At 46.1% G+C, this 12,500-nt stretch overlaps 1 protein-coding gene across 1 annotated transcript in view; it reads right to left on the bottom strand.

Annotated features, from left to right (window-relative positions):
- LOC131727795 (TRIO and F-actin-binding protein-like) overlaps positions 1–11,443 on the bottom strand; it is a 24,240-nt gene extending 12,797 nt beyond the window's left edge. Inside the window, exons 1-7 of the mRNA XM_059019064.1 lie at positions 11,307–11,443; positions 8,002–8,150; positions 6,938–7,125; positions 4,514–6,179; positions 3,855–4,035; positions 2,905–2,982; positions 1,290–1,367 (exon numbers count right to left, since the gene is read on the bottom strand). Coding sequence (XP_058875047.1) covers positions 1,290–1,367; positions 2,905–2,982; positions 3,855–4,035; positions 4,514–6,179; positions 6,938–7,125; positions 8,002–8,150; positions 11,307–11,423 — 2,457 coding nt within the window. The 5' untranslated portion in view covers positions 11,424–11,443. The remainder of the gene's footprint in view (positions 1–1,289; positions 1,368–2,904; positions 2,983–3,854; positions 4,036–4,513; positions 6,180–6,937; positions 7,126–8,001; positions 8,151–11,306) is intronic.
- Positions 11,444–12,500: the final 1,057 nt, after the last annotated feature.

The raw sequence follows: 12,500 nt of genomic DNA on the forward strand, positions 1-12,500 counted from the left end.
AAGACGAAACTCACAACAACATTAGAATAAATGATTATTTATGTCTGAAGATATAAATATTTAAAAGAAAATTGATATATTTACCGTCATCTCTGTCTGTCAGTTCACGTCGGAAACGGAAAGGAGAATTTTGTATTTATTTATTTATTTATTTTATATATATATAAAAGTTTTCCAAAGAAAAGGTATTTATTTTCTGGTTTTGTTTTTAATACAGGTTGCGGGCGGGTAAATTCTTCTGTTCGTTAGCCGTCCATATCCAATAGACTTCTAGTTTTCTTGTCATAAAACAATTAATAATATTTCACTTTATTTCCGACTTTTTTTTTGTAAGTATTTTTCAGAAGACACGGTGTGTTGCTTCGGCTTACTTCCTGGGCGGGTCCTCGTCCAATCAGCGTCGAGACAAATAATCGGGCTCGACCTATCAGCGCGTAGCCCCGGGCTGTTGAATATTCTGCGTGTTTTTATTTTAAAATTAGATTTTATTAAAAGTTGAGAGAGTGTGAGTTTCAGCGGTTTGACAAACACGCCAGGGATGGGAATCAGACTCCTATCGCACAGCAGTGTGATCCAGTCCAGGTTTTACTGCTACCAGCTTGATCAGCCCCCAGTGTGTCGAGCTAACAAGCTCAGGTGTGTCTGATTATTAAACTCCCAGTGAAACCAGGACTGGATCACACTGCTGTGCAGCGGGAGTCTGATTCCCAGCCCTGTAGATAGACTTTGGTTGATGGAGGTTTGTAGCTGATTTTATAGTGAAGAGAGCTACAGGATATTGCTGGGAACTGTGGGATATTTAGACAGAGAGATCAGGGAGGGGAATCAGACTCCTATCGCACAGCAGTGTGATCCAGTCCAGGTTTTACTGCTACCAGCTTGATCAGCCCCCAGTGTGTCTAGCTAACAAGCTCAGGTGTGTCTTATTATTAAACTCCCAGTGAAACCAGTAATGGATCACACTGCTGTGTAAGGCGACAGATTTTTTAAAATCCTTTCCTATAAAGAGGTTAAACTCTTGACCGGAGGGTCGTGGGTTCGATCCCAGGTGGGGGACACTGCTGCTGTACCCTTGAGCAAGGTACTTTACCTAGATTGCTCCAGTAAAAACCCAATTGTATAAATGGGGAATTGTATGTTAAAAATAATGTGATATCTTGTAACAATTGTAAGTCGCCCTGGATAAGGGCGTCTGCTAAGAAATAAATAATAATAATAATAATAATAATAATAATAATAATAATAATTAATTTGATTTCTAAAACAGATCTACAAGTTCACCTGCTCACCTTGTCTGCCTTGGCGTTGGTGTTTTCAACCGGTGCCCTCTGGTGGATGGAGGTATAACTTTCATCAGAGCTCTCCGGCTTTAAATGAGACGGTAAAGTTATTGACATCATCAGTGACATCATCAGTGACATCACCCCCCCTCAAAAGAGAGGACGAGAGTGACGCAGATCAGCAGGGGATAAGAATCAGCAAGTTTCCTGACAACAGGAGGAGAGCTTCAACAGAGAGAGGCAATAATGGGACATGCGGACAGACGGACAGACAGACAGACAGACAGACAGACGGACAGACAGACACCCCCCTGCATCCCCAGAATCTGATCCTCTCCAGAACTTGACCTGAATAATATTAATGACAAGTTTCCTGTGTGGTCCAGTGGTTAAAGAAAAGGGGCTTGTAACCAGGAGGTCCCCGGTTCAAATCCCACCTCAGCCACTGACTCACTGTGTGACCCTGAGCAAGTCACTTCACCTCCTTGTGCTCCGTCTTTCAGGTGAGACGTAGTTGTAAGTGACTCTGCAGCTGATGCATAGTTCACACACCCTAGTCTCTGTAAGTCGCCTTGGATAAAGGCGTCTGCTAAATAAACAAATAATAATAATAATAATAATAATAATAATAATGGGAGAAGCGCTTCAAACAGACAGACTTGTGACCTGCACCTCACCCCCTCCGCCAGCAGGTGGCGGTAACGTTTCCATAACATTTTTTACTGGAAGCAAACTAAACTGGCTGCAAGGTTCTTGTGTTGATTTCGAATTGATAAACCAAAAAATTAAAAAATCTGAACGCGGACGCCAGGGGGAAAAGCCGTAAATATTTGCCAGCGTTTATTTTTGTAGGTTTTTTTCGCCTATGAAAAAAAAAGAAGTATTTTTTGGCACGAATATCAAATTCCACCCGCGCTTGTGTCTCGCAACACATTTCTGGCATTACAAAAAATAGGTTTTGTGGGTGTGGTTCGCCAAATATTTTGTTAAAAGGGTTAAATTTCACGGAAATCGCGACAACAGTTGAGGGAAAAAGTATATATATAAGAACACAAGAAAGTTTCCAAACGAGAGGAGGCCCCATTCGGCCCATCTTGCTCGTTTGGTTGTTAGTAGCTTATTGATCCCAGAATCTCATCAAGCAGCTTCTTGAAGGATCCCAGGGTGTCGGCTTCAACAACATTACTGGGGAGTTGGTTCCAGACCCTCACGATTCTCTGTGTAAAAAAGCGCCTCCTATTTTCTGTTCTGAATGCCCCTTTAACTAATTTGTGACCCCTGGTCCTTGTTTCTTTTTTCAGGTCCCCTGGGTCGACATTGTCTATACCTTTTAGGATTTTGAATGCTTGAATCAGATCGCCGCGTAGTCTTCTTTGTTCAAGACTGAACAGATTCAATTCTTTTAGCCTGTCTGCATACGACATGCCTTTTAAACCCGGGATAATTCTGGTCGCTCTTCTTTGCACTCTTTCTAGAGCAGCGATATCCTTTTTGTAATCTCTTTCACAGCTGCTCCTGTCAGGTCCTGTATAAATGAATTGAACCAGAGGGAAGATTTCTGCAATTCATATTTTGTAAGCTCCAGTCGTGTAAATTCTCCCTCCCCTCTCTCTCAGTCTCTCACCCGCTCTGCCTCCCTGCTGTATTGAAGAGAACTGGACCTGCTTCTCGAACCCTGATCCGCAACACGCCGGTCCTCAGCCTACAAATACAACAAACACAGTGACAGGAAAATATAGCCAGACAGCTTTACAATGCTTCCCTATGCTTTACCACACCTCTCTGTGCTTTACAATGCTTCCCTATGCTTTACCAGACCTCTCTGTGCTTTACAATGCTTCCCTATGCTTTACCAGACCTCTCTGTGCTTTACAATGCTTCCCTATGCTTTACCAGTCCTCTCTGTGCTTTACAATGCTTCCCTATGCTTTACCACACCTCTCTGTGCTTTACAATGCTTCCCTATGCTTTACCAGACCTCTCTGTGCTTTACAATGCTCCCCTATGCTTTACCAGACCTCTCTGTGCTTCACAATGCTTCCCTGTGCTTTACCAGACCTCTCTGTGCTTTACAATGCCTCCCTATGCTTTACCACACCTCTCTGTGCTTTACAATGCTTCCCTATGCTTTACCAGACCTCTCTGTGCTTTACAATGCTTCCGTATGCTTTACCAGACCTCTCTGTGCTTTACAATGCTTCCCTATGCTTTACCAGACCTCTCTGTGCTTTACAATGCTTCCCTATGCTTTACCAGACCTCTCTGTGCTTTACAATGCTTCCCTAGGCTTTACCAGACCTCTCTGTGCTTTACAATGCTTCCCTATGCTTTACCACACCTCTCTGTGCTTTACAATGCTTCCCTATGCTTTACCAGACCTCTGTGCTTTACAATGCTTCCCTGTGCTTTACCAGACCTCTCTGTGCTTTACAATGCTTCCCTATTCTTTACCAGACCTCTCTGTGCTTTACAATGCTTCCCTATGCTTTACCAGACCTCTCTGTGCTTTACAATGCTTCCCTATGCTTTACCATGCTTTCACTGTGCTGTGTTTTGTCTATGGGAGACAGTTACCTGACTGGTCTGTGCTGGTCTCAGACTGCTCCTCCAGTAGGCTCGCTCCTCTCTGGGGGGGCTGCGGGACCCCTGAGAGAGGAGGGAGGACGAGGAGAGGGTCCGGGACAGACCCCCCTCCCTCCGGAATACCGGCGCTCCCGAATCCAGGGAGTGGAACGTTTCCGACATCTGGGATTTCCTGGGAACAGGGAAGAGGAGAGAGTAAGAAAATACAGATTCCTCCCTCCTCCTCTCTCTCCCCTCTCCCTCCCTTCCTCCCCTCTCCCTTCCCTCCTCTCTCCTCTCCCCTCTCTCCTCTCCTCCTCTCCCCTCTCCTCTCCTCCTCTTCCCTCCTCCTCTCTCCTCTCCTCTCTCTCCCCTCTCCCTCCCTTCCTCCCCTCTCCCTTCCCTCCTCTCTCCTCTCCCCCTCTTCCTCCCCTCTCTCCCTCCCTTCCTCTCCTCTCCCCCTCTTCCTCCCCTCCTCCTCTCCTCTCTCTCTCCCCCTCCTCTCTCCTCTCCCCTCTCCTCTCCCCTCTCTCCTCTCCTCTCCTCTCTCTCTCCCTCTCCTCTTCTCTCCTCTCCCCCTCCTCTCTCCTCCCCTCTCCCCTCTCTCCTCTCTCCTCTCTCCTCTCTCCTCTCTCCTCTCCTCTCTCTCCCCCTCTTCCCTCCTCTCGTACCCAAACAGCCTCTGCACCTCCTCCCTGCCTGGGCTCCTGGTGCGGTCCCCGTGTCCCCTCTCTCTCCGCTCCCTCTCTAGCGCCTCCCTGTGGCCGATCCTCCTGGGCTTGGGCAGGTCTGCCAGCAGGCAGTACTCTCTCCTGACCAGCCCCGAGCCTCCGGCAGACAGCAAGCTTCCTTCACTCTCCAGGGAGCTCTGAGAGGAACTCAGCCTGCCTGCCACGCCCCTCTGAGGGGAGGGGCTCCGGGACGACAGGCCACGCCCAGGGGAGGGGCTCCGAGTGGCTTCTAACCTCCTCGTTGGAGAGCTGTGAGGGTCATGGCTCCTGCCCTGTCTCGGGTCTGCCTGGGACAGGCCACGCCCAGGAGAGGGGCTTCGTCTGGGGGCGGGGCTGGAGGAGTCTGTCGAGGTCCTGCTGAGTCTGTAGGAGGAGGAGGAGGGAGGAGAGAGGGCGGGGCTTGTGGGACGGAGGTTTTTAGCAAGGCTGTTGAGTTCTGTTTTGAAGGAGGGTTTGGAATCGGAATGCTGCTTGTGAGGGGAGGAGCTGCCGGGCTCAAAGCTCCGGCGAGGGGAGTGGCTTTCTTTCTCAAAGCTCCTGAGAGGGGTGGAGCTTTGCTTCTGAAAGTTCTGCCAAAGGGAGTGGCTTTCTTTCTCAAAGTTCCGTCGAGGGGAGGGGCTTTCTTTCTCAAAGCTCCTTAGAGGGGTGGAGCTTTGCTTCTGAAAGTTCCTTAAAGAGGTGGAGCTTTCCTTCTGAAAATTCTGCCTCAGGGAGTGGCTTTCTTTCTCAAAGCTCTGTCTAGGGGTGTGGCTTTCTTTCTCAAAACTCCTGAGAGGGGTGGAGCTTTGCTTCTGAAAGTTCTGCCTAGGGGAGTGGCTTTCTTTCTCAAAGTTCCGGCGAGGGGAGGGGCTTTCTTTCTCAAAACTCCTGAGAGGGGTGGAGCTTTGCTTCTGAAAGCTCTGTCTAGGGGTGTGGCTTTCTTTCTCAAAACTCCTGAGAGGGGTGGAGCTTTGCTTCTGAAAGCTCTGTCTAGGGGTGTGGCTTTCTTTCTCAAAACTCCTGAGAGGGGTGGAGCTTTGCTTCTGAAAGCTCTGTCTAGGGGTGTGGCTTTCTTTCTCAAAGTTCTGCCTAGGGGAGTGACTTTCTTTCTCAAAGCTCCTAAGAGGGGCGGAGTTTTGCTTCTCAAAGTTCTGTCTAGGGGAGTGGCTTTCCCTCTCACAGTTCCTAAGAGGGGCGGAGCTTTGCTTCTGAAAGTTCTGCCTAGGGGAGTGGCTTTCTTTCTCAAAGTTCCGGCGAGGGGAGTGGCTTTCTTTCTCAAAGTTCCGCCCAGAAGAGTGGCTTTCCCTCTCAAAGCTCCTGAGAGGGGCGGAACTTTCTTTCTCAGACTTCCAGCGGGGGGCGGGGCTTTTGGAATCCTGGTTCCTGGGAGGGGAGGGGCTTTCCGCCACAGGGTTCCGCCGGGGCGACGACGTCAGGATGCCCAAATCCGGGTTCCGGAACGGGAAGTGAGGTTTGGGTTCTGGGGAGGTGCGGTAGAGACTCCGCCTGGGGGCGGGGTTTGAGGGCTCGGCGTTCCGGGAGGGGGCGGGGCTTGCTGGGTCCGGACTCCGCCCCTCTGATGAGAAGTATCCAATCTCCTGTCGAGGTCTTTTTGAGTGAAGAGGTTCTGCGTACAGAGAGACACAATTTATACAGTAATATTAGACAGAGCTTCACTGAACAGGGCAGAAACGCTTTCAGTGAAGCATCTACAGTCCCTGTGTGTTTACATAGGAGTGACTTAGCATTGCAATGATGTGTAAGCACACACGTATCTCCTGAGTAACCCCTGTGTAAACACACAGTCATTACAGAGACACACAATGGAAAGTGTTTGCAAAATGAACGACTTCCCAACAGAACAGATTCCAGGCGTTGTTTCTCTAGAAGGCTCGCTGGTCCCAGCGGGTTAGAGAAATGGGGTCTCGATACCAGGAGGTTGAAATCCCGGCTCAGCCACTGACTCCCTGTGTGTGTGTGTGTGTGTGTGTGTGTGCGTGCGTGCGTGCGTGCGTGCGTGTGTGTGTGTGTGTGCGTGTGTGTGTGTGTGTGACCCTGAGCGAGTCGCTTCACCTCCTTGTGCTCCGTCCTTCGGATGAGACGTCAAACAAACGAGCTCCTATTGGAAGTGACTCTGCAGCAGCAGCAGCAGTTGTTGATGATGCAGAGTTCACCCCCTTAGTCTCTGGAAGTCGCTTTGGAGAAAAAGCCTCCGCTGAACGACTCGTTAATAATAATAATAATAATAATAATAATAATAATAATAATAATAATAATAATAGTTATTTTGAAGCAGAAATGCTTAATAAACGCAATGACCAGAATTCATTTCTGCTCCAGCGACTTTTAAGTAAGTTTATCTCATTGAAAAGTCTCTTCACTTACGGGAGTGTCCGCTGCGCCCCTCCTCGAGCCAGCCCCCGGGTCTGACCGCACTGGGAGGGGCCGCGCCGGCTCTGCAGGGGGGGGCCAGCCTCGTCATAGAGGCAGGGTCCTGGGGGGGCTCCGGGGAGAGGTTGGGGGGGCTGGCTTGTCCTGTCCCGAGCTCGGAGTAGACACACTGCTCCCCAAAACTGAGAGAGAGAGGGGAGACACGCCTATGAGCATGTCAGTGACATTATCACCTGTCTGCAGACAGACGGACAGACAGACAGACAGACAGACGGAGGTACAGACAGACAGACAGACAGACAGACAGACAGAGCCCCACAATCCTGTTCAGTTTGACGCTACAGTATAATATAGAATCCCTTCTTCTTGGGGTCTGTGTTAGTTTACTACATTCTGAAGAGAGTTTAGTGTCATTAAAGCTGCAGACAGACAGACAGAGCCCCACAATCCTGTTCAGTTTGACGCTACAGTATAATATAGAATCCCTTCTTCTTGGGGTCTGTGTTAGTTTACTACATTCTGAAAAGAGTTTAGTGTCATTAAAGCTGCAGACAGACAGACAGACAGAGCCCCACAATCCTGTTCAGTTTGACGCTACAGTATAATATAGAATCCCTTCTTCTTGGGGTCTGTGTTAGTTTACTACATTCTGAAAAGGGTTTAGTGTCATTAAAGCTGCAGACAGACAGACAGACAGACAGACAGACACAGACAGACAGACGGACAGAGCCCCACAATCCTGTTCGGTTTGACGCTACAGTATAACATAGAATCCCTTCTTCTTGGGGTCTGTGTTAGTTTACTACATTCTGAAAAGAGTTGAGTGTCATTAAAGCTACAGACAGACAGACAGACAGACAGAGGCAGACAGACAGACAGATAGACAGACAGACAGACAGACAGACAGACACCCCTTTGTATCCCCGGAATCTGATCCTCTCAAGAACTCAATAATGTTAAGCGCGAGTTTCCTGACAATGGGAGAAGCTCTTCAAACAGAGAGACGGAGGAACGGGATCCAGTTCGTTCAGACCAGCATTCGCTCCAGCTTGCAGTACCTCTGAGAACTCTCCTGATCAGAGGAACACAGGTAAAGCTCACAGTCCGGAGTCAGGATGCACAGCGACGAATCAGAGTCCTCCAAGCAGAACGCATCACCGCTGACATCACAATACCCGCTCACTGGGGACAGCCTATCAGCTTCCAGCTAAAAAAACAAAAAACAAGTCATGAGAGAGACTTCTAGTGGAAACGTTTGCCATTGAATTTACACTGAAGACGCTGAGAGAGACTTCTAGTGGAAACGTTTGCCATTGAATTTACACTGAAGACGCTGAGAGAGACTTCTAGAGGAAACGTTTGCCGTTGAATTTACACTGAAGACGCTGAGAGAGACTTCTAGAGGAAACGTTTGCCGTTGAATTTACACTGAAGACGCTGAGAGAGACTTCTAGTGGAAACGTTTGCCTTTGAATTTACACTGAAGACGCTGAGAGAGACTTCTAGTGGAAACGTTTGCCATTGAATTTACACTGAAGACGCTGAGAGAGACTTCTAGTGGAAACGTTTGCCGTTGAATTTACACTGAAGACGCTGAGAGAGACTTCTAGCGGAAACGTTTGCCGTTGAATTTACACTGAAGACGCTGAGAAAGACTTCTAGTGGAAACGTTTGCCATTGAATTTACACTGAAGACGCTGAGAGAGACTTCTAGTGGAAACGTTTGCCATTGAATTTACACTGAAGACGCTGAGAGAGACTTCTAGTGGAAACGTTTGCCATTGAATTTACACTGAAGACGCTGAGAAAGACTTCTAGTGGAAACGTTAGCCATTGAATTCTAGCTAACCCCCCTGTTATTGATGTTGCCTGGGCACCATATGGTCTCCACAGTGTTAACGCTGTCATTACTTTGAGTGCTGTGTATTTTGATAGTGAGCGTATGACTGCTGTTAGCTGCACGATTGTGAACGCAGCAGCCCTCCCCTTAATAATTGAAAATATACTCACCCCTTGCTATTGAAATCTATTGATGTAGTCCCGTTTATAGACAAAGAGAATTGTAATCCCTTCTCTCTCTCTCTCTCTCTCTCTCTCTCTCTCTCTCTCTCTCTCTCTCTGTGTGTGTCACAGTGTAATTTTAGACGCTAGTTTCACCCAGATTGATAAATATTTCAAAGCTTTTAGACAGACGTAAGCCATGAATCGCCTCATCTTATGTAAGTCGAACCCTGAATTTGCACGATAATTATTTCCTCTCTGGTTATGCATTTATCCTGTTTATTTTTTTAATAGGCTTTACCAGACCTCTCTGTGCTTTACAATGCTTCCCTATGCTTTACCAGACCTCTCTGTGCTTTACAATGCTTTACCAGACCTCTCTGTGCTTTACAATGCTTCCCTATGCTTTACCAGACTTCTCTGTGCTTTACAATGCTTCCCTATGCTTTACCAGACTTCTCTGTGCTTTACAATGCTTCCCTATGCTTTACCAGACCTCTCTGTGCTTTACAATGCTTCCCTATGCTTTACCAGACTTCTCTGTGCTTTACAATGCTTCCCTATGCTTTACCAGACCTCTCTGTGCTTTACAATGCTTCCCTATGCTTTACCACACCTCTCTGTGCTTTACAATGCTTCCCTATGCTTTACCAGACCTCTCTGTGCTTTACAATGCTTCCCTATGCTTTACCAGACCTCTCTGTGCTTTACAATGCTTCCCTATGCTTTACCAGACCTCTCTGTGCTTTACAATGCTTCCCTATGCTTTACCAGACTTCTCTGTGCTTTACAATGCTTCCCTATGCTTTACCAGACCTCTCTGTGCTTTACAATGCTTCTCTATGCTTTACCAGAACTCTCTGTGCTTTACAATGCTTCCCTATGCTTTACCAGACCTCTCTGTGCTTTACAATGCTTCCCTATGCTTTACCAGACCTCTCTGTGCTTTACAATGCTTCCCTATGCTTTACCAGACCTCTCTGTGCTTTACAATGCTTCCCTATGCTTTACCATACCTCTCTGTGCTTTACAATGCTTCCCTATGCTTTACCAGACCTCTCTGTGCTTTACAATGCTTCCCTATGCTTTACCAGACCTCTCTGTGCTTTACAATGCTTCCCTATGCTTTACCACACCTCTCTGTGCTTTACAATGCTTCACCAGACCTCTCTGTACTTTACAATGCTTCCCTATGCTTTATCACACTGTGCTGTGGTGTTACTGTGATAAACGTCTTGTTCTTAAACTGACTCTTGTTTCCATTGAGTTGCATTATTAGTCTTTCAGACAATGAAAATGCATTAATAATTCAAGCCAACATCCTCCCTCTCCCCCCCCATCCCTCCACATCAACTACTGCAGATTAGCAATGAGATCACAGCATTACAATGATGAAGTCAAAACGCCTGTCTGCTCTATATTATAAAGACATTTCAGAGGGCTGGATCGCATCAATATCAGGGTCTAGCGCTGTATATTATAAAGACATTTCAGAGGGCTGGATCACATCAATATCAGGGTCTAGCGCTGTATATTATAAAGACATTTCAGAGGGCTGGATCGCATCAATATCATGGTCTAGCGCTGTATATTATAAAGACATTTCAGAGGGCTGGATCGCATCAATATCAGGGTCTAGCGCTGTATATTATAAAGACATTTCAGAGGGCTGGATCGCATCAATATCAGGGTCTAGCGCTGTATATTATAAAGACATTTCAGAGGGCTGGATCGCATCAATATCAGGGTCTAGCGCTGTATATTATAAAGACATTTCAGAGGGCTGGATCGCATCAATATCAGGGTCTAGCGCTGTATATTATAAAGACATTTCAGAGGGCTGGATCGCATCAATATCAGGGTCTAGCGCTGTATATTATAAAGACATTTCAGAGGGCTGGATCGCATCGATATCAGGGTCTAGCGCTGTATATTATAAAGACATTTCAGAGGGCTGGATCGCATCAATATCAGGGTCTAGCGCTGTATATTATAAAGACATTTCAGAGGGCTGGATCGCATCGATATCAGGGTCTAGTGCTGTATATTATAAAGACATTTCAGAGGACTGGATCGCATCAATATCAGGGTCTAGCGCTGTATATTATAAAGACATTTCAGAGGGCTGGATCGCATCAATATCAGGGTCTAGCGCTGTATATTATAAAGACATTTCAGAGGGCTGGATCGCATCAATATCAGGGTCTAGCACTATATAATAGATAGATAGATAGATAGATAGATAGATAGATAGATAGATAGATAGATAGATAGATAGATAGATAGATAGATAGATAGATAGATAGATAGGTTATAGTAATCATATATATATATATATATACATTTCGGTAATTTGACTCACCTGCAGTTTTGCTTCCGCGTGTAAACTGCGCGGTCGAAGGCAATTCAGACAACGAGCGCCGTCGAAGATATTCGCCTCGAAACGCCGGCAATAGAACGCCTCGGCTCCGGGACGCATGACGGAAAACACGGTCCCGTCTGCACGGGAATCCGCCTGCTAACGGGAAAGCACAGAGAGGTGTAGTAAAGCATAGGGAAGCATTGTAAAGCACAGAGAGGTCTGGTAAAGCATAGGGAAGCATTGTAAAGCACAGAGAGGTCTGGTAAAGCATAGGGAAGCATTGTAAAGCACAGAGAGGTCTGGTAAAGCATAGGGAAGCATTGTAAAGCACAGAGAGGTCTGGTAAAGCATAGGGAAGCATTGTAAAGCACAGAGAGGTGTGGTAAAGCATAGGGAAGCATTGTAAAGCACAGATAGGTCTGGTAAAGCATAGGGAAGCATTGTAAAGCACAGAGAGGTCTGGTAAAGCATAGGGAAGCATTGTAAAGCACAGAGAGGTCTGGTAAAGCATAGGGAAGCATTGTAAAGCACAGAGAGGTGTGGTAAAGCATAGGGAAGCATTGTAAAGCACAGAGAGGTCTGGTAAAGCATATTGAAAAACAAACGAGGGTATACTTCTCATAAGGGAACTACAGGAGTTTTGGGCTGATTCAGTTGTTTTAAATGAACTGTATTGTAATCGATAGCTGATGCTCCGGGTTCAGCAGTAAAACACACCGCCGCGTCATTGCAGCTGAACTCCGGATAAAGTCACACCCCGCTTATTGTCACAGTCGCTCTGACGCGATCTTAAACGCGTTTCAATATAGTTCGTTTTGCAATCGGCGCCGACAGGATAATGAAACACAACTAACCAAAATACTCTGAACAAAATATAGATATTATTATTATTATTATTATTATTATTATTATTATTATTATTATTATTATTATTAATATTATTATTATTTACTGTAGGCAGATACATAAAAACGTTTTTTTTTAAATTTTAAGTTAGTTTCCTTCCGTTTATTAAAACATCGTTTTTGATAATATAACCGAACAGACAGCAATGAAAATGAAAAATATATATATATATATAATATTTTTTTTTTGGATGTACAGAAAATGGTTGCAAAATAATTTATTTCAGGACGTTTCGGAGAGCTGTGTAGAAAGATAATTTGCATATTTATATGTATATATTGCTATAAA

Source organism: Acipenser ruthenus, unplaced genomic scaffold (genome assembly GCF_902713425.1).
Source record: "Acipenser ruthenus unplaced genomic scaffold, fAciRut3.2 maternal haplotype, whole genome shotgun sequence".
Classification (NCBI taxonomy): Eukaryota; Metazoa; Chordata; class Actinopteri; order Acipenseriformes; family Acipenseridae; genus Acipenser; species Acipenser ruthenus.